This window comes from Acipenser ruthenus, chromosome 22, assembly GCF_902713425.1.
Source record: "Acipenser ruthenus chromosome 22, fAciRut3.2 maternal haplotype, whole genome shotgun sequence".
Lineage (NCBI taxonomy): Eukaryota > Metazoa > Chordata > Actinopteri > Acipenseriformes > Acipenseridae > Acipenser > Acipenser ruthenus.
Genome location: NC_081210.1, coordinates 31,167,057 through 31,195,049, shown reverse-complemented (window position 1 = coordinate 31,195,049; position 27,993 = coordinate 31,167,057). Strand labels below are relative to the sequence as shown.

Genomic DNA, 27,993 nt, shown 5'->3' with positions numbered 1-27,993 from the left:
TGTGTGTAGAGGTTATACTGGAGATAACAAGGGGCAAAATCAACCCAGAACACACAGGGGGGGCGACGATAACAAGGGGCAGAATCAACCCAGAACACACAGGGGGGGGTGACGATAACAAGGGGCAGAATCAACCCAGAACACACAGGGGGGGGGGGGGGGCGACGATAACAAGGGGCAGAATCAACCCAGAACACACAGGGGGGGGGGGGGCGACGATAACAAGGGGCAGAGTCAACCCGGAACACACGGGGGGGGGGGGGGGGGGGGGCGACGATAACAAGGGGCAGAGTCAACCCGGAACACACAGGGGGGGGGGGGGGGGGCGACGATAACAAGGGGCAGAATCAACCCAGAACACACAGGGGGGGGGGGGGGGGGGACGATAACAAGGGGCAGAATCAACCCAGAACACACGGGGGGGCTGACGATAACAAGGGGCAGAATCAACCCAGAACACACGGGGTGTAAGAACATTCAGAGACCCATTTCATTTATACCTGAAAAAAAACTGGGGCAATGAAAGATTACAATTAGAATGCAAAATAATGCAAAATACAATGAAACACTTCAGATATATAACATTAACATGGGGATTCTCAGCAGACACACAGACAGGCAGGCAGGCAGGCAGGCAGCTAGCTAAACAATATATTCGCTAGCTGAGAAAATAAATAAATAAATCAATAAAACAATTCCAAACCTGTTCAAAGCGTAACGTAAAGAGAGAGAGGAATCTCAAACTAGCATGCAGAGAAAGTCCAAAGATAGCCTTCACAGTAAACAGCAGCAGACCTTCAAATGAAACCGAGAACCATCAACCCTTCCTTTATATGAGGGATGGCACCTGGCTCATCATGTCTTCCACATGTCCCCATATACAGACTAGAAGAGTTTATATATATCTGAGCCCACCATGTGAGGCGGCCATGCTGGAAATGGTTAAATAACCCTTGAAAGCCAGCGCTAGCTTTGCGATAGTCCTGGTCAATGTGAAGCAGCACAAGCAGCCTTTGCAGCTGGCATGTCTTAGTCTTGCATGCTGGTAATGAAGCTGTGAAACGCCTCCTATCGCATGAATCATCTAACAGGGTGTAGCAGATGAGAGCGGTCGAGACAACGCTGGGTCTGTCCAGTAAAGCTGTGGCACGGACGCCACTAGCAATGCTCATTTGGTGACTTTTACAAAGCATTATTTGTTCCTGATCATTTTGGTTAAGTGGAGTTTTCTCTTAGCTCTGTGTTATTTCACACTGCACTGCCTGCTTTATTGCAACAACTCTCAAGCTGCTTCCTGGCGATTCTGCACCTTTGAAGTTTGATTTTAAACAAACTCTGTTCAATAAATCGCTTTATTAAACTGTAGTTCTAAAGCTGTATTACTCCACGTCTAAACCCAACAAACAGGACTTTTGAAAACAGTTGTCCCTTTCACCGCGCTGTAGTTTAGAAACGATGTGTTATTTATTTCCTCAATGAAAACACACACACACGCGCACACACGCGCGCACACACACACACACACACACACACACACAATAAAGGTTTGCACATTCAAAACACACAGCTAACTAGCTCAGGACTGCAGCTTTACCACCAGATCAGGACAATCTGCCCCCTGATTATGTTCAGGAATGTTTCCAGCAGCAAGCCCAGAGCAGAGCCTCATGAAGAGCTGGTGTAATAGAGTATGAAGCAGGAAGGGAACGTCTGGGAACATAGATGATGGGAACGATCCCTCGAGGAGCGCGCGTTCGAAAGAGGAGGAGACGCTGCAAGGCACTGGAATGACATTCAAGTTTCACATGGCAAGAGCTCCTGCATTAAAACATCTCCCTTCACCATTTACACCAGTACGATTCAATCCAAAAAATAAAGCCAGAGCTGGACAAGCCACAGCAGAAGAATTGCACAAGGCACCCCCGTCTTCATGTGCAAAACGTTCCCTCCAAGTCCACTGGAATGCATTCAATACAAGAACATCATACAATGATGTGAAATGAAATTTCAATTCTTTAGTGAAGCGTGTCATTTCATAAACCTGTCTGCTCTTTGATTGCTAGAGTGCCTTCATGGTTTCTTTCCAAAGAGTTCCCTGGTATTAAGTGTTTAACAGGCTGTACAAAATGGACTTGCCTGAATTTCAATTGTGCTTTCAGTGATCCCATTTTCTGTGCAATCTGGCAAAGCATCGAATGTGTCTGTCTTTGTTTGGTACCAGTTTGTCTCCGTCACTGTCCTGCATGAAGGAATATCTATTCTGCATGAAGGACACACAATTCTATCTCATCAAGTCTACAACATTATTCCAGCCATGCCGATTTCAATGCTGGACAGCAGCGAGATGTTTCACACAACTCTTCAGATTCGTTTGTACATTCAAGACAATGTATATCTAGCCTGGCTTGCCCATTGCACCAATAAAATCACTCCTAAGAAATATCCCTTAGAACCATTTTTCTTATAAAACCTTTAAAAAAATCCCCACGCCCCCCCCCCCTTAATAAACCCTCCATTGGTAAGAGGTGTGCGTGTTTAAGTGTCTCTGTTGAACTCCTCCAGGACCGTGGAGTTTGTTTTCTCAAACAGCCAGCGCTGTGTCTGTGATGCAGAGTCACAGCCACTCATGAAGACCCGTCTCTCTGGCACACTGCAGTCCAGGCAGCTGTTTGTGATCGGGTGATAAATACTTCTGTCCTGGAGAGAGAGTTCAACATTCATTAGCTTCAGGTAGACAGTATATCCCCTTCAGTCCTGAGCGATCTCATGTGTGTATGAAGTGCCACACGGCTCTCCTGTAACATCTATAAAGGACTGTGCTAACGCTAGCTCTGCCTGTGTAGAAACGGAGCTCCCTGCACTAAGCTGCTGTCATCAGGATGCTGTGAAGGTGTTCTTTCGGAGTCCTACCTTCCTGTATCTCCACTGCTGGTTCCCCTTCATCCCGTGGCAGTCGTACAGCGTGACGGGGCTGCTGTGTGAAACTGCATCGAGGCAGACCTTCTTCACATGCAAGGGGTCCCCCAGCCGGATATCTTCACGCCAGCCGAACGTGAACACCTTCAAACAGAGGAGGCTTGTTAACTCTCTTCATCCGTCATGTTTGATACTCAATGGAGCAAGGGCACTTTATACTACTAAGCTTGAATATGAAATACAAGGGCCTGCACTGTACACTCACTATGGAAATACAGAGGCTAACGCCTAGATGTGCCCGAAATTATTTTCAGCAACAGTTCTACACGGTCAGGCAAAATTCTCAACGTTTCCCACTAGACAAATGTTTAAGCTCTAACCCATTAGAAGGGATGGAAACAAGACTCCTATTGCACAGCCGCTTCACCCATTCCAGGTGTCAATGCAAGCTGATTACCTGTCTGTGATTCCATCCACCCTCCCCTCTTCCTTTGAGGCAGGACTCCAGTCTGATGGGGGAGCCGGAGGCGCTGTGCTTGCTCTCCACACACAGGTCAGTGCCTACGTTACGGATCTGGAGAGGAGCAGCAAATGCATTCAGTTCAGAGATTTAAATACATGATATTTTACCCTGCTGAGCCATTTCCATGTGATCAAGGAACAGCAGCAGGGCTCTGAAACCAGTTCAAATGGGAATACCAGAGTAAAACTGGAACGAAACCACTGAGCTGCTAGAAGGAGTAGCAGAAGAACTGTTCTAAGCATTTAAAAAATATATATACATCCCTGAGAGAGCTGGTCTTTGCATTTGCACTGTCTACAGTATATCGTGTGTGTATTTCAGCATCTCTTACATTAATATTGAGCTTTTGAAGGTGGCAGCGATCTTCTGATTTTTCTCCCTGGATTATTTTAACAGTGCGCACACACACACACGGACGCACGCACGCATGTGTGTTTCCCATGCTCCTCTGTTCTTTACTGGGTGTGAATGTGTGTTTCCCATGCTCCTCTGTTCTTTACTGGGTGTGAATGTGTTTCCCATGCTCCTCTGTTCTTTACTGGGTGTGAATATGTTTCCCATGCTCCTCTGTTCTTTACTGGGTGTGAATGTGTGTTTCCCATCCTCCTCTGTTCTTTACTGGGTGTGAATGTGTGTTTCCCATCCTCCTCTGTTCTTTACTGGGTGTGAATGTGTTTCCCATGCTCCTCTGTTCTTTACTGGGTGTGAATATGTTTCCCATGCTCCTCTGTTCTTTACTGGGTGTGAATATGTTTCCCATGCTCCTCTGTTCTTTGCAATGTCTGCCCATGCTTTCGCTGTGGGACGCTCCTGTAAGGGTTCTGAATTACCTCTCCCCATGCTGCTGCTGGAGGCTCCACGGGTGGGTAGTGCTTGGGCAGATCCCAGGCCACCTCCGTCATGAACCACTTGAAGTTTTTACAGTTCAGGGCGCTCCTGAGCTGCTTCTGTGCGCTCATGTCCCCAGCAGAGAGGTGTCTGTACTCGGGCCTGCGCTGGTAAATGTACTCTGCATACTCGTCCATCCACACCTCGGCCACGCGCTTCAGGTTCTGTGAAAGGCATGAAAACACTGCGTGTGATGAACAGCAGAGCCTCCCCGGCGCTCACAGCATCCTGGGCTTGCCTGGCCTGTTTCCAGACAGCACAGGAAATGCCATGGGATTACATGCAACCAGGACTGAAGCGTGTCTGTAGGGTTCACAGCACAGGCTGTACTCTTCATAGAGCTTGGATCTGCCGGGTTTTATCAACAGGATGCTGCACTAACAGAAGCAGTCCAGCTGAGGGCGCCATTGTCTGGGGACATGACCTTACTTTACATGCAAACTGAAGGAACTTCAGCCACGTAGTTTTAAGGCTGTTTAATTGCTTTCTATCCCTCTCTATTGCTGCGTGTGTTCCTGGATTGGATATCTGCCTAACAGTGCAAGACTAAACAGGAGTTTCAGCTGGCCTGTGTTGAGGGGAGTGAAAGCAGCAGCACACATCAGGGAGTGCAGACGCACTGACATTACCTGCAGAGGCCTTGGAAAGAGCAAGCCTGCAAACAGCACCAGACACAGCCTGTCAGTGTGGTAGCAGGTGCAACATGGGGTCCCATTTACACTGCATCCCTGACGCCTCAGCACCGTGCATTCATAACAACAGCCTGCTTTAAACACCGGCACTTCAGCCAGCGTCCTGTCTGTTTCAATAGACGTGTTGGAGTGTTCTCAACGTGAATCTGCTTCATTATTCTTGAGCAGAAGCACAGCTCCCCTCAAGCCGAGGAGGAGATGCGGGTCCTTTCTTTGTCTTTGAAGAGCTCCTTACAGAAACACAAGCTTCTTGAAGCCTCCTGCTGCTGCTGCTGCTGTGACAGCGCCAGGCATCAATGCAAAGAAAGAGAACTGCTTCAACACAAACTGCTCGGGAGAAACACAGCGCAGATTTACTTGCAAGTGCCCTCCTGACAAACAGGGCATCTCTGACTGCAAACATCCCCTTACCAGTCACCTTATTCAGGCTTGAGGGAACACGAAGCGAAGAACCAATTACTGCTTAATCCATCAATCCATGCAAACACAGCTTCGTCTAGGAGTTCAGTGTGAACTCTGCACAGCTTCTTTACAACGTGTGTCTGATGGAGCAGGAGCTTTTCATCTCTACATGAAATCTGTGCCACTCTTAATCAGGCAGAGGAGCGTACGTACAAACTTCACAAACTGAATGTTTAGCTCTTCCCCGTGTTGAACCAACGCAGGTTTGTGTTTGTCCGACTCCAAACATTTTTAAAAAAAAATCAACACACTGATCGAACACAAGCCTTGAAAACGTCTGACTGGTAAATAGCAGACTTACCCTGGCCAGGCTGACGCCCCCAGGAACCTTGTAGGGAACGTACTTCCTGTAGATGTGCCCCACCCTGGAGCAGGGGATGTCCTCCATGCGACCGCCGCACATCCACACCTGCAGAGAGCACAGCAACAGGACAAGCGCAGTTAGGACAGGGCTGCACTTTCTTCTGTGTGTTAGGAACTGAAAAGCAGCAACTCTGGCGAATCCCAGGAAACGCGCTGGAAACCCCTTCTAAATAGAGAGGGGGAGTCGATCTCGGCATGTCGAAGAAGATTAAAGAAATCTTACTAGACTCTCGTCTTCCAGGCCCATTACGATCCTAACAGGGGAAGGGACTGTGTTAAGAGACACATTCCTGGGATAAGACGAGGCATTACTCAATGTCATGCTAGAGATCCCAGGCATTTATCATGATGTACAAAAACGTGGAAAACACTCCACTTTAATCAAGAGAAGAAACCACAGCCAATTAAATGAACGTCCACAAACCTGCCCGTCTCAGCTGGGCATGTCAGAGCCCGATGAACACAACGCCTTCACTTTGAGGAAGAACACCTACCTTGAACGAGATCTCATACTGCTCTCCTCCCCAGATCTCAAGGCCAGTGTCGTAGCCCCCGAGTTCCCAGAACCACTTTCTGTCAACAGCAAACAATCCTCCGGCCATGACAGGGGACCTGCGAAAACAGAGAGGAGGGCTCTGTACTGAGAGACCCAGTGAAAACACACAGAGAGGAGGGCTCTGTACCGAGAGACCCAGTGAAAACACACAGAGAGGAGGGCTCTGTACTGAGAGACCCAGTGAAAACACACAGAGAGGAGGGCTCTGTACTGAGAGACCCAGTGAAAACACACAGAGAGGAGGGCTCTGTACTGAGAGACCCAGTGAAAACACACAGAGAGGAGGGCTCTGTACCGAGAGGCCCAGTGAAAACACACAGAGAGGAGGGCTCTGTACCGAGAGACCCAGTGAAAACACACAGAGAGGAGGGCTCTGTACCGAGAGACCCAGTGAAAACACACAGAGAGGAGGGCTCTGTACCGAGAGACCCAGTGAAAACACACAGAGAGGAGGGCTCTGTACCGAGAGACCCAGTGAAAACACACAGAGAGGAGGGCTCTGTACCGAGAGACCCAGTGAAAACACACAGAGAGGAGGGCTCTGTACTGAGAGACCCAGTGAAAACACACAGAGAGGAGGGCTCTGTACCGAGAGACCCAGTGAAAACACACAGAGAGGAGGGCTCTGTACTGAGAGACCCTGTCTGCCGAGGCACGGGTTCATCACACAAGATCGCTGCATCTCAAAGGGTTAAGTGAGGAATTACACTGGTGACAGGAGCAATCTACTGATCGATTGTGCTGATTAGAGCCACATGTAAATGGGGCATTCAGGCGATAGGGAATAGGCTGGCTGTCATTAAACACCAAGAATTACTTACAAACAAAACAGATGTAGCGTTACAAAAGTGAATTACATAATCAATAAAGAAAATACCACATCGTGTATGAATTTTATGGTGTGGTTTTAACAAAACATTAACAAGAGAGTAATGAAGCCCTGAACCCAAATTAGACTCTGTGTTTGTCCCTCATTTATTTAGAAACACACACTAAATGAATGCAGAGTACTGGAGCAAAGCTCACCTCATATACCTCAAAGTTAGGCCCATGTTACAGAACTCTTTATACTGATTTAGTTTGATTAATTATTATTATTATTATTATTATTATTATTATTATTATTATTATCATTATTTTTATTATCATTATTATCGTTATTTTTATTATCATTATTATTATTATTATTAGTGGTGTTCAGTCAGCACTCACACATCCGACCCTATGAAATGTTGACTTCAGGTGACGCATATCTGATATTTTCATTTTGGCCCGTTCCAACCGTTGTCCGTTTTTCAGGGAGCACAAAAAAGATGTCACAGTTCACTTGCAAATGAAAATGCACAACAGCAACTAAAGATCACAGATTAAAAAAAGAAAATACATCACAGTATCTAAACCTGTTTAATGATTAGCTGTTACCTTAGACTGCATTTTCGTCAGGTGAAACTGGAGGAAGAGCTGTGTAACTGCACAATAAAACTAGACTGTAAAACGCTGGACGGATATCTGGGTAATGGATATCCGAGTGCTCACTGGAGTAGTAATTTAACAAATAACAAACAAGAAAGGCAGCCGAAGAGCAGCATAGCCATTCTTTGACAAAGGCAGGTCATTAAACAGCATTGCAAAGACGATGCAAATATGCTTGGGGCAGCAGTGTGGAGTAGTGGTTAGGGCTCTGGACTCTTGACCGGAGGGTCGTGGGTTCAATCCCAGGTGGGGGGACACTGCTGCTGTACCCTTGAGCAAGGTACTTTACCTAGATTGCTCCAGTAAAAACCCAACTGTATAAATGGGTAATTGTATGTAAAAAAATAATGTGATATCTTGTAACAATTGTAAGTCGCCCTGGATAAGGGCATCTGCTAAGAAATAAATAATAATAATAATGCCTTCCTAATTAGAGACGCAGAGCTTTGAAATGATCCAAATAATTCTTCCTGATCATCAGTAACAAGCAGCCCAAGCACAACAGAGCAATTACATGAATCATCAAAGATTAATAGAAATTGCGTTTTACAATTTTCAAGAGCCCTGTAAAAAAATGTTTAGAAATGAATGACAATGAGCTCCTGGCAACACAATGCTCTCTCTCTCTCTCTCTCCCAGGTCTGTTTGCACTGTGCTATTAGAGCAGTCATTAACACAATGCTCTCTCTCTCTCCCCCAGGTCTGTTTGCACTGTGCTATTACAGCAGTCATTAACACAATGCTGTCTCTCTCTCTCTCTCTCTCTGGTCTGTTTGCACTGTGCTATTAGAGTTTACAGCAGTCATTAACACAAAGACAGGGCTCTGAAACCAGGCACTGTAGCAGTTATCGTCATGAACACTGGGCACTAAAACCACTTCCAATACGAATGGAGAAATGCTTTGAACTCATATGAGGTCACCATGCATTTGCGTCTTCCGTACATCCCCACATAAAGACAAGAAGAGTTTATCTTTATCCGTCCCCAGATGAGGTCGTCATGCATGAAATGAGGCAAAAAAGTGATGCAAGAAAGTAATACAAATGTAGAAGAGGCTGAAAAAAGAACAAAGAACAATCGCATATATACTGACGGGACTGAAGCGCACCATAGCCCAGTGGTGACAGCAGAATGGAACAGCATCACACAATAATCAAGGAGGAATCATGGACAAATATTCCAACTGTGTAAATTTCAACTTACGATTAAATCTCATGCAATTCCGAAACACCCAGTAAAACTCGCCTTTTGTTGAATTGTCTATTAATTAAATTAACATTGTAAATGTTGTGTGCCTCTCCCAATACTTTGACCTCTGAAGAATGGACAAAACAATAATAACAATGATGATGATGATAATAATAATAATAATAATAATAATAATAATAATAATAATAATAATAATAATAATAATAATAATAATAGATAATAATGATGGATAATACTAATAATAATGATGATGATGATAAGCAGCGCGTCTCTCTCCACTCACTCGAAAGGCTCGCTGGGGTCTCTGTTCTGGATCTCCGAGGGAATGGGGATGCGCTTGTAGTACATCTCCCAGTCGAAGGCTCCTCGCATGGCATCTCCTGCCTGGGTTTCGTAGCCGAAGTTGTCGTGGTCGATCACATCGATCATGGGGCACACGATCGTCTTCCGGTTTTGGGCTATCCTGTCTGCCGTCAACAGAAGGGGGTGGGGAAGATTTCAGAAGTGGGGCTACTCTGTAATGCAGATGTTACTGCAGGACACAGACATGTACACTGAGCTAGGCTACTCTGTAATGCAGATGTTACTGCAGGACACAGACATGGACACTGAGCTGGGCTACTCTGTAATGCAGATGTTACTGCAGGACACAGACATGTACACTGAGCTGGGCTACTCTGTAATGCAGATGTTACTGCAGGACACAGACATGGACACTGAGCTGGGCTACTCTGTAATGCAGATGTTACTGCAGGACACAGACATGTACACTGAGCTAGGCTACTCTGTAATGCAGATGTTACTGCAGGACACAGACATGTACACTGAGCTGGGCTACTCTGTAATGCAGATGTTACTGCAGGACACAGACATGGACACTGAGCTGGGCTACTCTGTAATGCAGATGTTACTGCAGGACACAGACAAGTACACTGAGCTGGGCTACTCTGTAATGCAGATGTTACTGCAGGACACAGACATGTGGGTCTGTATTCATAAACCATGAGCGTGCAGTTAAATGTCTAAACTGAACTTACTGGCACATCAGTGGTCTGAGTTTGGCACGAAGAAACAAGAAAAGCTTCAGGATTATATCATGGTGTCCAATGTCATTTAACAGGATGTTTATATAGCAGTCAAATCCCACATGGTTTCTGAGATAGGACAATGCAATTGTTCTGCGCAATGCATCGTTTGCAAGTGCAACTGGATTCATACCACCCAACCTCCTCTTAGCCAGCTACCCCTCCCCCCAAAAAAGTGTTTGCTAATTATGATATCTACTTCTGTTTGAAAGACATGCATATAGAACCCCGGAGTTGTTTCCCTGAAGGCGTCCGAGGGGCGCACTGGGGTGTGTACCGAGGAGAGGGGGCAGCCAGTTGACGTTGGCCTCGCAGTGCGAGTCCAGGAAGGTGATCACTCCCCCGATGGCCACAGAGGCCCCGAGCAGCCGCGTCCGGATCAAGCCCTCCCTCTTCTTGGTGCGGACAATCCTCACCTTGGGCAGGCGGACCATGTAGTCCTCCAGAGCAGCCTTCAAGTGCTCTGGTCATGGGAGAGGAAGAGCGACAATAAAGAAATGCATAAATCAGTACATCAGTACATCCATCCATCCACTCATCCATCCATCCACTCACACACACATCCATCCATCCATCCATCCATCCATCCACTCACACACACATCCATCCATCCATCCATCCACTCACACACACATCCATCCATCCATCCATCCATCCATCCATCCATCCATCCACTCACACACATCCATCCATCCATCCATCCATCCACACACACACACATCCATCCATCCATCCACACACACACACCCATCCATCCATACACTCACACACACATCCATCCATCCATCCATCCATACACTCACACATCCATCCATCCATCCATCCACTCACACACATCCATCCATACATCCATCCATCCATCCACACACACACACATCCATCCACACACACACATCCATCCATCCATCCACACACACACACATCCACCCATCCATCCACTCACACACATCCATCCATCCATCCATCCATCCATCCACACACACCCATCCATCCATCCATCCATCCATCCATACACTCACACATCCATCCATCCATCCATCCATCCACTCACACACATCCATCCATACATCCATCCATCCATCCACACACACACACACACATCCATCCACACACACACATCCATCCATCCATCCACACACACACACACATCCATCCATCCATCCATCCATCCATCCACTCACACATCCATCCATCCATCCATCCATCCACTCACACACATCCATCCATACATCCATCCATCCACTCACACACATCCATCCATACATCCATCCATCCATCCACACACACACACACATCCATCCACACACACACATCCATCCATCCATCCACACACACATCCATCCACACACACACATCCACCCATCCATCCACTCACACACATCCATCCATCCATCCATCCATCCATCCACACACATCCATCCATCCATCCATCCATCCATCCATCCACACACACACACATCCATCCATCCATCCATCCATCCACTCACACACATCCATCCATCCATCCATCCATCCACTCACACACACACACATCCATCCACACACACACATCCACCCATCCATCCACTCACACACATCCATCCATCCATCCATCCATCCATCCATCCACACACATACATCCATCCATCCATCCATCCACACACCCATCCATCCATCCATCCATCCATCCATCCATCCATCCACACACATACATCCATCCATCCATCCACTCACACACACATCCATCTATCCATCCATCCACACACACCAACCCATCCATCCATCCATCCACTCACACACACATCCATCCATCCATCCATCCATCCATCCACTCACACACACATCCATCTATCCATCCATCCACACACACACACACACCCATCCATCCATCCATCCATCCACACACACATCCATCCATCCACACACACACACACATCCATCCATCCATCCACACACATCCATCCATACACACACACACACCCATCCATCCATCCACACACACATCCATCCACACACACACACACATCCATCCATCCATCCACACACATCCATCCATACACACACACACACACATCCATCCATCCATCCATCCATCCATCCATCCATACACACACACCCATCCATCCATCCATCCATCCACTCACACCCATCCATCCATCCATCCATCCACTCACACACACATCCATCCATCCATCCATCCATCCATACACTCACACATCCATCCATCCATCCATCCATACACTCACACACATCCATCCATCCATCCATCCACACACCCATCCATCCATCCATCCATCCATCCACACACATCCATCCATCCATCCATCCATCCACACACACACACATCCACACACACACACACACATCCATCCATCCATCCACTCACACACATCCATCCATCCAACCATCCACACACACACCCATCCATCCATCCACACACACATCCATCCATCCATCCATCCACTCACACACACATCCATCCATCCATCCATCCATACACACACATCCATCCATCCATCCATCCATCCACTCACACACATCCATCCATCCATCCATCCATCCACACACACACACATCCACACACACTCACACACATCCATCCATCCAACCATCCACACACACACCCATCCATCCATCCACACACACACCCATCCATCCATCCATCCACTCACACACATCCATCCATCCAACCATCCACACACACACCCATCCATCCATCCACACACACATCCATCCATCCATCCACTCACACACACACACATCCATCCATCCATCCATCCATCCACACACATCCATCCATCCATCCATCCATCCACACACACACACATCCACACACACACACACACATCCATCCATCCATCCACACACACACATCCATCCATCCATCCACACACACACATCCATCCATCCATACACACACACACATCCATCCATCCATACACACACACACATCCATCCATCCACTCACACACATCCATCCATCCATCCACTCACACACATCCATCCATCCATCCATCCATACACACACATCCATCCATCCATCCATCCATCCACTCACACACATCCATCCATCCATCCATCCATCCACACACACACACACACATCCACACACACACACACACATCCATCCATCCATCCACACACACACATCCATCCATCCATCCACACACACACATCCATCCATCCATCCATACACACACACACATCCATCCATCCATACACACACACACATCCATCCATCCATACACACACACACATCCATCCACTCACACACATCCATCCATCCATCCATCCATCCACACACACACACCCATCCATCCATCCATCCACACACACCCATCCATCCATCCATACACACATCCATCCACACACACACACATCCATCCATCCATCCATCCACACACACCCATCCATCCATCCACACACACACCCATCCATCCACACACACACACATCCATCCATCCATCCATCCACACACACCCATCCATCCATCCATACACACACACATCCATCCACACACACACACATCCATCCATCCATCCATCCACACACACACATCCATCCATCCATCCACTCACACACACATCCATCCATCCATCCATCCACACACACCCATCCATCCACACACACACATCCATCCATCCATCCATCCACACACACATCCATCCATCCACACACACACACACATCCATCCATCCATCCATCCACACACACACCCATCCATCCACACACACACATCCATCCATCCATCCATCCACACACACATCCATCCATCCACACACACACACACATCCATCCATCCATCCATCCATACACACACACCCATCCACACACACACACACACATCCATCCATCCATCCATCCATCCATCCATCCATCTACACCCACCCACCCATCCATCCAACCATCCACACACACACACACACACACACACATCCATCCATCCATCCATCCATCCATCCATCCATCCATCCATCCAACCATCCACACACACACACACACACACACACACACCTCCTCTGTGCTTCCTGCTGGATTCTTATCAGTGTAAAAGTGGAAGCTGCTTTAAGCACAGCCTCCTTTCAAATGACTTTGTTCATACAAATTGACCCGGACACCGTCCTTAAGGTTACAAAGTGTGTGACGAGCAGAGAAGCCCCTTGGACCCCTGATTGCACTGCCTGGTGAGTCCAGCGACGACACAATCAGCATTTATAAACTAGATGGAACACGTCCACATTTCTCAGCCGATGCAAGAGAAGAAAGCAAGTCTCTCTAATTGGAAAATCACAAAGCGCCTGCAGCTGCCAGAGGGGTGTTTTCTCATGCTTCTCCTGATAAGTGGAGTCGTGCACCCGGAACACTCATACTCTACCAGATTACTCTCCTGCATGATTACTCAACATTCATAAAACATCACCTCAAAACAGAGGAGCAAACAACACCACCACAGCACAGGCACAATCTGGAACGAAACGCAGCGTCACTGAAGCATCACAAGACAACTGCAGAAATGAAATCAGAGCGGCTGGTTTGAAACAGCAGCCCAGAGAGAGGGGGACAGGACAGGGCTGTGGGGGGAGTGGGACGGGCGCACACAAGCGCACGCACGCACACACGCACGCACACGCGCATACACGCACGCACGCACACTCACACGCACACGCACAAGTCCCTGCCCTGCTGCCTTATTCACCAGAATATTCTGCCTTTTGTTTCAGAGACATCATTCTTTTTAAAGTCAAATGCGAAACGGATTAATGAAATGACGCTGCATTTCTGCAGACGTTTTTACTGCAAGATGCCATTTGTACATCATAGCCTGGCTCCCAGGGCACTGCCAGCACGTGTATAACTCACTGTCTGCGAAGGGAAGGGCGTGGAGGGAGAAGCACGGCTTTATTCTGGCTCGTTCTTTTCTGTCACAGTAGCAGGAAGTCCCTGGGTGCTAATTAATGTTTCTTTCCAAGCCCCTCCATCCCACGTTTATTTCTGTCTGCCGTTCAGACTCCAGACACACAAAGCTGTACATGGATTCTCTGAATGCACCTGACTGAATGAACAGCCATACAAAAAGAAAAATCAAAGTTATGGAAATTGCGATGACAATGTAGGGTAGAAATTGCTTTTTGGTTACAAAAGTAAAAAGATGGCTTGTGTCCACAGGATTAAAATATCGTACCATCTACTACAGTCCTGCATCAGGTCGGGTGCCGGTCACAAAATGTCATTTTCGGGTCAGGCTCGGATCCGAATTTGAGAAATCGCCCAAAAAGGTTTTCGCCCTTTCAGCGTACTCACTGTAACCCCCTCCCAAATAACAAATTAGAAAGTCAGCGGGTTTCCTGCACCAGAGCAGGATGCGATCGGGGAGGAGGAGTCAGCTGACTAAGCAGCGTGCTCGGTTTGGATTGCCGCTGGTCTGATACGTCGCAAGATCCTTCGATCACGTCTGCTTGGTGATATTAAAAATGCCTGCGGATGAGGTGAAACAAAAGACAGCGCAGGGTTTATATCATGTAGTGGGGAGGATGGGCAGTGCGAGAGGGAAATCACAAGTGTGGAATTCATTTAGAATCACAGCGAATGAAAATAATGACCATGTGACTGGATTCGTTGATAAAGATAAAGCAGAGACGCCTGCAGGAGAATGTATATGGGACGGTGATGCACTGAGAGAAGTGCTATGCATGATAAAGCAGGGACGCCCGCAGGAGAATGTATATGGGACGGTGATGCACCAGGAGAGGTGCTATGCACATTTTGTTAGGACATCGTGGATGAAGAGGATACAAGGCATTGGAAAGCCATATTCTCAGAGAAAATATGCAGACAGAATTCATACTCCTCACAGTAACTGCAGCCTGTCGGAGATATTTTATTTGCGACCAGCTGTTTTATTATTAGTGTCATTTTCTAAAAAGCCAATCACCAAATGGCAAGACCCAGTATACCCCACAGGCAGGAAGAACAAGACTTCAGTCATTGTAAGATTATTTTATAATCTTCGTATTCTGCACAATAAAGGGTTTATATATGAAAAGCCATGAGAGTGGAGGATTTTTACACCAATTCCTGTCTTTTCTTATTCTTGTGTGTCAGGAGTGAGAATGTCTCCTCTGAGCTTACTGTCAGGGGTAAGGGATCGGCAGAATCTCACAGTAACCCACTGCACCGGCGAAATCAACGGAGCCATGCCGTCCTGTCTTCCGTTCTCACACTATATCATCTGCTTCTTATCTATAATAACAGATTTGTGAGAGCTACACATGTAGAAATGAATTCAACTACTTCTTAACAACCACATAAGGAACAGCAATCTCTGTGTTGCAGCATTACTCGTGAATATCGCCACAATCTGAGCAGATTCAACATTCAATTAGTGCCTCTGAAGAGCCAGCCGCTCCCCTGTGAGCCACGGAGCTGATAATGAGCTGAGCACAGAGATCTCCCGAATGAGAAGATTCAAAACCAGAGCCGCAATCGGCAGGCATCTCTGCAGGAGACGGCTTTTCATTAAATCAAGCCAGGCCTGGTGAAGAGGCATCAGAAACATGGAAACACACTAACAGGTTCAACGTGGGAGTGCAAAACAGAGTCGCTTTCTTCTCGGTTTGACACATTTTAAAAACCTTCCCTGCAAATAGATAAAGCTATCTGCTATAAAAAAAAAGATGAATCTGCCTCTTCCGTAGTACACCAGCCAGTCAGCCAGTGGTTTGTGTTGATAAGTAAACCTGCAGCAATTCCCAGTACCAGCCTCTATGTACTGTAATGAACTACCCCCCAAAAGGACATGCAGTACAGCAGGCAGCATTCACCGCCTATGGGACCAGTCAATGCAGGACTGGATGCTGCCCAGGCTACTGTCGGAGCAGTTCCTGTAGCGTTGTTTGATCTGAAGTAAGACCTGCAGGCTACCTGGCCTGGGTGCTAATCATTAGGACATGCTGCCTCAGGATTCAGAGCTGAATGAAGGGAGGCTGGCTGGTAAGCACGGCTGCCTCAGGATTCAGAGCTGAATGAAGGGAGGCTGGCTGGTAAGCACGGCTGCCTCAGGATTCAGAGCTGAATGAAGGGAGGCTGGCTGGTAAGCACGGCTGCCTCAGGATTCAGAGCTGAATGAAGGGAGGCTGGCTGGTAAGCACGGCTGCCTCAGGATTCAGAGCTGAATGAAGGGAGGCTGGCTGGTAAGCACGGCTGCCTCAGGATTCAGAGCTGAATGAAGGGAGGCTGGCTGGTAAGCACGGCTGCCTCAGGATTCAGAGCTGAATGAAGGGAGGCTGGCTGGCAAGCACGGCTGCCTCAGGATTCAGAGCTGAATGAAGGGAGGCTGGCTGGTAAGCACGGCTGCCTCAGGATTCAGAGCTGAATGAAGGGAGGCTGGCTGGTAAGCACGGCAGCCCCAGCCTGAGGGGTGCTGCTCGATTTAATCGATTACATCACACATTAAAGTACTATTAACGCTGCTTTCACCTTTCTTCTAGCATTTTCCCTTCACGTCCCAACATGAACACACACTCCATTTATTTGCACCCTCCTAAATAAATTTATTGCCAATAAACAAGAAACATCTTTTGAGATGATCGAGGTAGTTCAAATGTAATTAAATGTTTATTTTTAGGCATCATTGATATTTCAGAAAGACTTCAAAACACAACCAGCTGGCTTTCCTTTCTGCAAACCCCTTTGTTTCTTTTAAAAGCAACAGAAGTGATGGAGCTACTCTGAAGCACCCCTCCTCACACAGGACCTCAGTGATACTCCAATCAATGCAGCACATGCTGAACACGTGACAGAGGAGGACATGCGAGTTCATTCCCAATGCTTTCACTGGCTGTGTTACAGAGGCCGTGTTAACAAGGTGCTCGATACATGCATAGCAACATGAAACCCAAACATACGCTGATCAGAACACAGGCAACCACATCCTTCACCACCCCATGTTAACACACCAGTGTTTAATTAATACAACAGAAAGGAAGTAGATTCTCATTAGCAACAGAGGTTACGACTCTTCAGAGACACATTTTCTGTATAGTAAAGTTTTATAAAAACTATATCAAAATCAATATAATTGAACCCAGAAACAATGCAAACAATGCTCCACAAAAACCATGAGAAGGATAAAAGGATCAAAGTGGCTTCCGTCGTAAATGTGATTGTGGACAGACAGTCTTAAACAAAGCAGCACTCCTTTCACTAAAGATAAAAATCAATTCACGTAAGCATTGTCTGCAGTACATCCCAATATCGACTGACACAAATAGAGAAAAACTCAAATGCCATTAACAGCTCTCTCCTCCGAGCAAAGAGTATTCCCAGAAGTTTTAATAGACATCGTAACTGAATTAAAGTTCAACCCTAATCATTTACTCTGAAAGTTAGTTTCACTGCATGCAATTGAAGGATCTGCTTCTGAAGCCCCTAGAAACGTGTTGTAAAAGGCTTTGACGTTTATTACATAGAGGACGTGGCACAGAAAACCACGGCTTACGCTGTTTATGTCACAGGCAGACGCAGCGAGAACAAATGATGCAAGTAAAAAGAAATGAGATGAAGGCTTACTGCCATCTTCAAATATTTCAGATTCTGTGAACAGAGCTTTCCAAGCAGTTAAATGAGAAGCAGTGTGCTTAGAAATCCAATTCCTAGCAGTGTCGTGTGTCACAATGTGATAAAGAAGATCTGATCACTAACTGCTCATGGGAAGTGCTGGAGGTGTAGTCACATGACTGGTTGGATAAGGGACGCTCGTCTTACCTTTGTCGCTGAAGTCGTCCACCAGGATGATCTCAGCGAGGAGCTGTGGGGGAGAGCGGTGCAGCACACTGTGCACGGTGCGCAGCAGGGATGACCAGCCCTCGTTGTGGAACGGGATTATGATGCTTGTATTGGGCAGCTTTTCCAAGTACAGCTTCGTTCTGCAGCTGCAACACAAACAAAAGCAGCGCAATGTCCTGACAGCTGATCACATGAGCCACTGAAGACTAAACCTCAACAGCTCAACGGCTCGGGCATTTGGGGTTTACAGATATATATATACATATAGTAAAGTATGAATTGAACACCAGGGATGGGAATAAAACTCCTCTTGCACAGCAGTTTCACCTGTTCCAGGTTTTACTACAAGCTTGATTAGCCACAGTGTGTGAAGTTAACAAGGCCAGGTGTGTCTTATTAAACACAGAGTAAAACCAGGAATGGATCAAACCACTACTTGTTCATAGTACCCCACCCCAAACCCCCCACCCCCCCGACCCCCCGACATGCATTACTGAAGCAGAACTCGATTACACACAATCCATATCTCGACGAGCCAGCCTGATCAGCCATTCAGACATCAGGCTACAGGGCAGGACCGACTTCACAGCTCTTCACAGACCATTACCTGAAAGACTATTAGAGCTGGAATGCTGTCATGAAGAAAAAGAAAAGTGATCTGGTGAAACTCTGTAGATGGACTCTTTGGCATTCCACTCATTCGGGATTTCATTCACTACACGCTCTAGCTTACACCTGGAATAATTCCCTTTCTCTCTCTTTACACTCTTAGAAAAGGATTACCATGGGATTTTTGCCCCATGCCTTCCCAATGGTTGCACTCTGCATTTATCATAGTTTACCCTGGTTTGCCATGCTTTTTTAATATCCTTTACCTTACCACGCTATTCTTTAAAATGCTTACCTGTCCATGAGGACATGTCTCCAACTTGCTCTCTCTCTCTCACACACGCACACACACACGCACACACACACACACACACACACACACACACACACACTTACTTTGGGTGTCTGATGTCCGGTATGGAGCGGTTCACAGAGATCCTGTCGCTCACGTAGATATTGAATCCATTCTCCCTGTAGGCCTGGTCCTCTCGATCTGCATCAGTCAAGGGGAAAGGCTTTCCTTGCTCTCCAGCTCCTACAATGCAAACACAGTCCACCCACTGTTACACACCTTGTACTAGAGTAGCATTGGCTTCTTCATGAAAAACTCCCGCCAGGCTACCTGAGCGAGCTGCGTCTCTCCTGATGGCTTCCTGATCATGCCAGTCCCTCCTTCGATCCCCGTCCAAGCCCAGTCTCACCTCCTTCTTCGGTCTGACGTGGAGTCCCTTCAAAAGAGTTAGACAACATCAATGAATAAGATTCATCACCACCATCCTCACCACCACCGTCATCTCAGATCTGGGCTTGAGATTGAATCTCTTCCATTGTAAAAACGTTTGGGTGCCAGGGCTCCGACAGGCGTAGCGGAACACGATCCTACTGGGGATAAACACCCACAATCCAGCCTGCAAAGCTTCTGGATAGAAGGCAAGCAGCTAAACGCAGCACAGCTTGAGCTGTGAACAAGAAAAATAAACAGCCATTTATATAATGACACAGATCCATTTAGCAACAAGCTGCTGAAGTCTGCATCATCAGTATTCAAACTGTGTATAAACATTAGAATAACAGGGCAATCGCACGCAGGCACACTCTCACACGTCACACATTTTACTGTCTTTTAATAGCATCCTGGAACGCATTGACGTTCAAGCTTCAATTGAATTGAATGGAAAGAAATGAATAACTAAAGAAAGAAAGAAACTCTGTCCATGGTAGCTGCCTCAGTGCTTATGAATTCACGTCAATGTCTTCCTGAAATGGTCTATTCTTCTGCTGGCCGTTGGAGACACATTGTGGCTGATTGTACTGCAGCTGTGTTTGTCATTGTGCTGAGGGAATAGCGGTGCCTGCAGGGACAGGGAAGCTACAGTACGACGGGCAGTCAGTCCCCTTTCAGGTTAAATATTATTGCATATTTGAATTAGGCTTGTATAGTCAGGGTGCTGCACGGCTTCTGTGCAAAAACAGCATTTTCAAAACACTGTATCTCAGAAAACCGTAAGTGCTAGAAATGTGCCTTCTGGCACTGCACACTGCCACTGGAAAAGATTCCCAATTTGTATTTGTTCATTTATTTGAATATGTAAATATGAGATACCCCCCATCCCGCAGGTCCAGTGCAGTCTGTGGAGAGAATCTCCGATACTGCAATAAAGACACACTGTAGTCAGACTCCACTTACTGTATCACAGGTAGAACTGAGCTCTACACTCATGACTCTCACAGCATGCATGCAGGTGATGCGGTCAGATCTCCCACTTGTAGTCCTTACATAATCAATCCTGCTGCGCTGAGCCTGTACCACTTCCAGGAGGGAACGAGTTCAGTGGAGCTGCGTTTCTGGGGTAGGGTTCTGCAGGCATTTCTGTTTGAAGCAGGAATGAGGGGGGTGGATTTCTGCATTCTCTTTTCACCTCTTACAGAACTCACCATTCAAAAGCATTACAGTGCAGAGGGAGAGACGGCTCAGTGCTTACAGCATGATTGAATTCATTTCCATGTCATTACATCAGTGTCATTGTTTCTGAAACATTTCTGTGCAGGAGGGAAACCCAACAGGCTGTAGCGCTGCACACTGCAGGGCTTGTGTATTACTCTGCTCCACCACTCAACAAAATACAAACCATATATCAGCGACCAGGCACAGCAGCAATCTCAAACTTTCCACTTTCAAATCACACAACGTGGAGATCATGCTGTTGGAACAGAAGGTCGGAACGACCCTAAACAAGCAGACATTAACAAAGCCTTGCCTGGATTTATTATGCCTGTTGCAGATTGCCGAACAGCCAGCTGTTGATTCAATGCAAAACCTACACTGCCTGGCCACTTCATTAGGACCTGAGCCTAATCTCACATTGAGCCACTGTTCAAGCTGACAGGAAGCAGCAGACAGCTCCTATCTTTCCAGGTCTGGTTTATCCCTGTGTGTTCAGGCAGTCTGTAACTGAACCCAAGTCATAGAGACACTGTGCTAACATGTCAACGTGTTCATGCTCACTTCTGCAACTACTGGATTTTCTATAATGACGTATCATGTAGGTCAAGTTGGTGAATTGGAAAATCCTACTTAATGAGCATCTACAAAGAAATGAAATGTGCAGGACGTGCGAGTTAAGAGAAGAAAGCAGAGTCCTGGCAATGACACTGCTGAGAACCCAGAGTTGGGGAGACAGACAGAGAGAAACACTGAACCACGGCAGAGACCACACCACTGAACCAGCGACCAGACCCCTGAACCACGGCAGAGACCACACCACTGAACCAGCGACCAGGCCCCTGAACCACGGAAGAGACCACACCACTGAACCAGCGACCAGGTCCCTGAACCACGGCAGAGACCACACCACTGAACCAGCGACCAGGCCCCTGAACCACGGAAGAGACCACACCACTGAACCAGCGACCAGGCCCCTGAACCACGGCAGAGACCACACCACTGAACCAGCGACCAGGCCCCTGAACCACGGCAGAGACCACACCACTGAACCAGCGACCAGGCCCCTGAACCACGGAAGAGACCACACCACTGAACCAGCGACCAGGCCCCTGAACCACGGCAGAGACCACACCACTGAACCAGCGACCAGGCCCCTGAACCACGGCAGAGACCACACCACTGAACCAGCGACCAGGCCCCTGAACCACGGCAGAGACCACACCACTGAACCAGCGACCAGGCCCCTGAACCACGGCAGAGACCACACCACTGAACCAGCGACCAGGCCCCTGAACCACGGAAGAGACCACACCACTGAACCAGCGACCAGGCCCCTGAACCAGCGACCAGGTCCCTGAACCAGCGACCAGGTCCCTGAACCAGCGACCAGAGCTCCTTCATCCTGCTTGACACAAGTTCTTACTGCTTTAGACTGACTTACTAAAACTCAGAGCTCCTTCATCCTGCTTGACACAAGCTCTTACTGTTTTAGACTGACTTACTAAAACTAAAAACTATTCATCTTAAAAACAAGACCAGAAGCCAGACCGTACCATTATGCCTTCTGTTTCATTTGTTTGTTCTATGCATTTTCCTAACAGCAAATCCTCTGTATTTGTAAAGCAAATATGAAGAACGCTTGGAGCACCTGCTTCCAATTGAATTGCATGCTTCTTCATGATTAGCATACAGAATAGCTGCACTACAAGCCTGTGCTTTTAGAAACACAAACGCAGATCTATTGAGAAAGACAGGCAGCCTGGCATCTGACCGTACACTTACCTCCAGGAATGTACCCTAAATGAATCCAATATGAAAACCCCTGTGATAGAGGAGCAGTCTGCTGTGAGAGTCACCATGCACCAGGACAGCCCAGCGCCCAGCACAGGACGCAGCGCCCAGCACAGCACCCAGCGCCCAGCACAGCACCCAGCACCCAGCACAGCACAGCACCCAGCGCCCAGCACAGCACAGCGCAGAGCGCAGCACCCAGCACCCAGCACAGCACCCAGCGCCCAGCACAGCACCCCGCGCCCAGCACAGCACCCCGCGCCCAGCACCCAGCGCCCAGCACAGCACAGCACAGCGCCGAGCGCAGCACCCAGCACAGCACCCAGCACAGCACCCAGCGCCCAGCACAGCGCCGAGCGCAGCACCCAGCACAGCACCCAGCACAGCACCCAGCGCCCAGCACAGCACCCCGCGCCCAGCACAGCACCCCACGCACAGCACAGCACAGCACCCAGCGCCCAGCACAGCACAGCGCCGAGCGCAGCACCCAGCACAGCACCCAGCGTAGCACCCAGCACAGCACCCAGCGCCCAACACAGCACCCAGCACCATCTACTGAACGACAGCTCATTCCCAAAACATGAATGAAAACAAGAGAGATGTTTGTGGTTTAATTTCTGCAAACCTCTGCTCAGCTTGAATGAACCCAGCTGTGCTAAAAGCCAGGCAGATGACTTGTGTCCATGTTGCATGGGGTCCTTTATTACTGAAAGACTGCAAAACAATGGGGCCCCAATCACTCTGCTTTTATATACAGTAGAACACTTCCATTCATTCATTCAGAACAAAAACTACACACAGGGAGTTAGAAAGAATTCAAGGAAGCTTAAAAGAGTTCTTTGCATATTAAGGCCATCCAAATGGGAAGGTTGGGCTGTTCAAATCTATAAAAAAATCGACTTAATCAGAATAATGGTTTTGTACCTGAGCTAAATGAAGCTAAAGCTGGAGTTGACTAGTCTGCAGTGCAGCTCTGTGGAGTGCATGGAGCCGAGCCCCGCACTGGAGCAGAGAAGCAGACAACTCTCCCCCAGCCCTTCACCTGGGCAGGGCGTCTGTCATGCAGACAACTCCCCCCCAGCCCTTCACCAGGGCAGGGTGTCTGTCATGCAGAGAACTCAACCCCAGCGCTTCACCAGGGCAGGGCGTCTGTCATGCAGGTTAATACAGACTCGATTATCTGTAAACCCATTCTGAAAATAATACAAATGACTTGCTGCGCTGAATACTAACATTTCCATATTTAAAACCAAGCCTCCGGTGTGTTTAAATGTTTTGCATTGTCCATGTGTCTCGACCTCCTTATTAGAGAATAGAGGACCAGGCCAACTTTGAACTGCCTATTAAAATGAGCCAGTTCAGCTCCCTCAATAGATTAGATTAAATCATCCATTTCAGCTTCCATGCAACATTTACCAGCCACCCTACTGCAAACCCATAAAAAGAAGCAATCTGAAAATAATAATAATAATAATAATAATAATAATAATAATAATAATAATAATAATAATAATAAACCGTTTGTCCTGGATGTTTTTCGATTTGAAGTATCCAGCAAACCAAGCACAGGGTGTCCCAGTAGAGATGGGGCTGTTCTGCTGTTTGATTGCAATGACGCGACACTTGAATGCTATTTGAAGATAATTGTAAGGCAGGGTGATACTGTACCCTACCTGGAGCTCAGTTTGCAGACCGAGCTGCACAGGTCTTTATATCTAACAGTATTGAATTGTCATGACATTTCAAGGCACACTGAAAGGTCAGTTAGCAGTGGGAGGTTGTGCTTTACCAGAAATACAACTTCACTGGTTTTTTTATTATTTATTTATTTATTTATTTATTTTATTATCATAAGAGTTTTAAAGCAACAAGGATCCCTTATCTAGAAATACCTGTTCTGAAGTTCACAGCAGGCATTGTGTTAGCATTGAGACAGCCGCTGCCTTGAGAACACACGGGCAGAGTCTGAGATCTGCCGAGTACAGGAACATTCACAAGGTGTTAAAAAACTGAAAATCGACAGCCTCAACCTCCGAGCATGCGAGCCCTGAATTTAACCGGGACACTGCATAATGTAGCTGTTTGCATTTCATTATATAATCGGGCATGTTGACACAAATAGATGTTTACAGGATATAAAGAACAGATCCTATAGTAATAGAATATAATCAGATAGATGACATCTGGCAAAGCTGAAACCGAGAGTACGCGTCATCCCATATCCTGGATCCAGCTTTCCTTTCCCTATCTCAGCATATTTAAAAGCTTACACGGCAGAGATTTGAAATGAAATGGCATTACTCCATTATACAGAATTTCAAATTGCGGACTCCATAATCCGCGGCAAAGCAATCCATCAACTGGGTTAAAACATGTTTAAATAAATACATGCAGCCACATTACACGGGACTGTATCTTCAGACAGCTCTGTGAAAATGACCTGGCAGCTGTGAGGTGAAACAATACCGATACAATCAACAGCATGCACTGCCCAAAGCAAACACTATCCCGCTGACGCCGCTGGGCTGGATCTTTCATATCTTACACCTTCGAAAAAGAAGCACTTTCATTTCAATTCAGATCAGATCAACGTTTTGCTTTGCTCTATGCTACTCAACAATCAGCCTTTTATTATTATTATTATTATTTATTTCTTAGCAGACGCCCTTATCCATGGCGACTTACAATTGTTACAAGATATCACATTATTTTTACATACAATTACATTATTTTTTTACATACAATTACCCATTTATACAGTTGGGTTTTTACTGGAGCAATCTAGGTAAAGTACCTTGCTCAAGGGCACAGCAGCAGTGTCCCCCACTGGGGATTGAACCCACGACCCTCCGGTCAAGAGTCCAGAGCCCTAACCACTACTCCACACTGCTGCCCCTTCAGTTTATTTTGCGGGCGTAGCAAGCAAACGCAAAAATGCATTTTACTAATCCATCGCAATAAACTGAAGACGACACGTCTTCCTAGAACTATGTAACGAGGCGTGTCAACAAGCCGCTTACTTTGTGTGTGTGATCAGCGTCACTTCGAGGCTCTGCTAACATCAAAACGCTACACAAAGTCAAGTCGTTAGTTACTTGGGGAGACACCACAAGAGATACACTTTAACCAAAGCGAGCCAGCTGAACACATGCACAATGCACGGCTATATAGGCGCGCCAGCACAGCCTCATCCAGAGAAAGCGATGCACAAATAAAGGTGTTTGAAGGAGGTGAAGAATACAGTTGAACTAATGGGACAGGAGGTGCGCGTCCTTCCTTACCTGTGCCGCGGCGGAGCCAGCGCCCCCTTCTCTCTCCGGCGAGTTATCCAGCACTTTGTCTCGGTACAGGGACCACAAGCCCACGTTTGGCAGGAAAAGGATCGCCGCGATCAGCAGCCCTGCGATCTGGAGCAGCCTCTTTTCTTTCCGTCTCATTTCTACTCGTGAGAGGCGAAGATCAAGCACTCCTGCTGCAGCGTGTAAACTCACCCGAGCTTTCAGGTTAAAATAACTTTCTCTGGAGAAAAATTACAGATAGCGCAACTAACTAAGGAACTTCCGCTGAGAGGAGCGAACCACTGCCGGGAATAGGGGGGTGCCTGGGCAAATTAAAGACTTCTGTTTCGGACTTTGAAAGATCATTTGAACGTATATAAAACTGGTTGTGCTATGTAAGTGGTTTTATTGGTGTAAAAACACGACGTTTCTCATAATATAATATTGTTGACTCGTTGACACGAACAACGCGTTGCTGCAGTAACCCCTCATCGGTATGCAAATCCTCTGTATACGAGTTACTCTGTAAAACAGTAACTAACTGACAGGAGAGTTGCTTAAGAAAGCGGGCGGTCACAGTTTTTTTTATTTAATTTGTTTTGTACAGACCAGAAAAGCGACACCTGTTGATTTGTTTACTTGTTTTATCAGAGTTTTATGTTGAGCAATGGTTCTTTTTACGCACAGTTACTTTTTTGAAAACAACATTGCAATGACAAAAATGTTTTCAGCAGTCTGGGTGCATTCTTCTTCATATAATAATAATAATAATAATAATAATAATAATAATAATAATAATAATAATAATTATTCTAATTCTTTAAGCACACGCCAGATTGCTGTTTTAAAGCTGCTACCACCCGTAATAATATAAGCCCAAAGCAGTTATCACGTCTAAACATGATGCTAACACAGTGACTGCGCTCCAGGTGCCCTGATAGTCAGATGTTTCAAACCTTCATTGCTCTCTTCCTCTCAGTAAACGCGCACATGCTCTGCTCGGGGTACAGATCCTCTGGGGATCGCTGCTTTCCACATGGTTTCACATGGCAGCAGTTTAAGTGGTGTTATTCCCTTCGGCTCGGAAGGTTTTGCAACTGGAGCTATTCAGCGACTGGCTCTCAGTTTCACCCCTGACCCCAGAGCCAGCGCTAAAGCCAACACGCTAATAGAGTCCCCGCGCTGAAGAGCAGCGGTGTGGGTGTGACCCGGAGAGACAGACCCAACAACAGCCATGGAGTGCTCTGCGTGAGGTCTGAGCTTACCGGCTGTGAAAGAAACTCACACGAAAACAATGTGCAGAGACACGGGGAAACCACGACGCGCGCCCACGCCACACCCTCTCTCTACTTACAATGGGCCTTGGTTTCTTTTTTTCCTTTTTTTCTTTTTGTAGGTATGTACACTTATTAAGACAGTCTGGTTTTCGTTTGTTTTAA

General features: G+C 47.0%; 1 protein-coding gene across 2 annotated transcripts; it reads right to left on the bottom strand.

Moving 5' to 3' along the window:
- Positions 1-330: 330 nt before the first annotated feature.
- On the bottom strand, positions 331-27,719 carry LOC131699500 (polypeptide N-acetylgalactosaminyltransferase 10-like). Of its 2 annotated transcripts, none has more exons than XM_058996555.1 (12): positions 27,511-27,719; positions 20,163-20,268; positions 19,937-20,075; positions 18,911-19,077; positions 10,446-10,631; positions 9,367-9,550; positions 6,339-6,456; positions 5,783-5,890; positions 4,270-4,491; positions 3,374-3,490; positions 2,911-3,060; positions 331-2,697 (listed from the first exon to the last, which is right to left on the bottom strand). In XM_058996555.1, the coding sequence occupies exons 1-12, from the start codon at positions 27,544-27,546 to the stop codon at positions 2,536-2,538; spliced, it is 1,695 nt and encodes a 564-aa protein (XP_058852538.1). In that variant the 5' UTR covers positions 27,547-27,719; the 3' UTR covers positions 331-2,535. The 2 variants fall into 2 exon arrangements, with proteins under 2 accessions (XP_058852538.1, XP_058852537.1); XM_058996554.1 differs by lacking the exon at positions 27,511-27,719 and adding an exon at positions 26,558-27,310 and having other exon boundaries at positions 333-2,697.
- Positions 27,720-27,993: the final 274 nt, after the last annotated feature.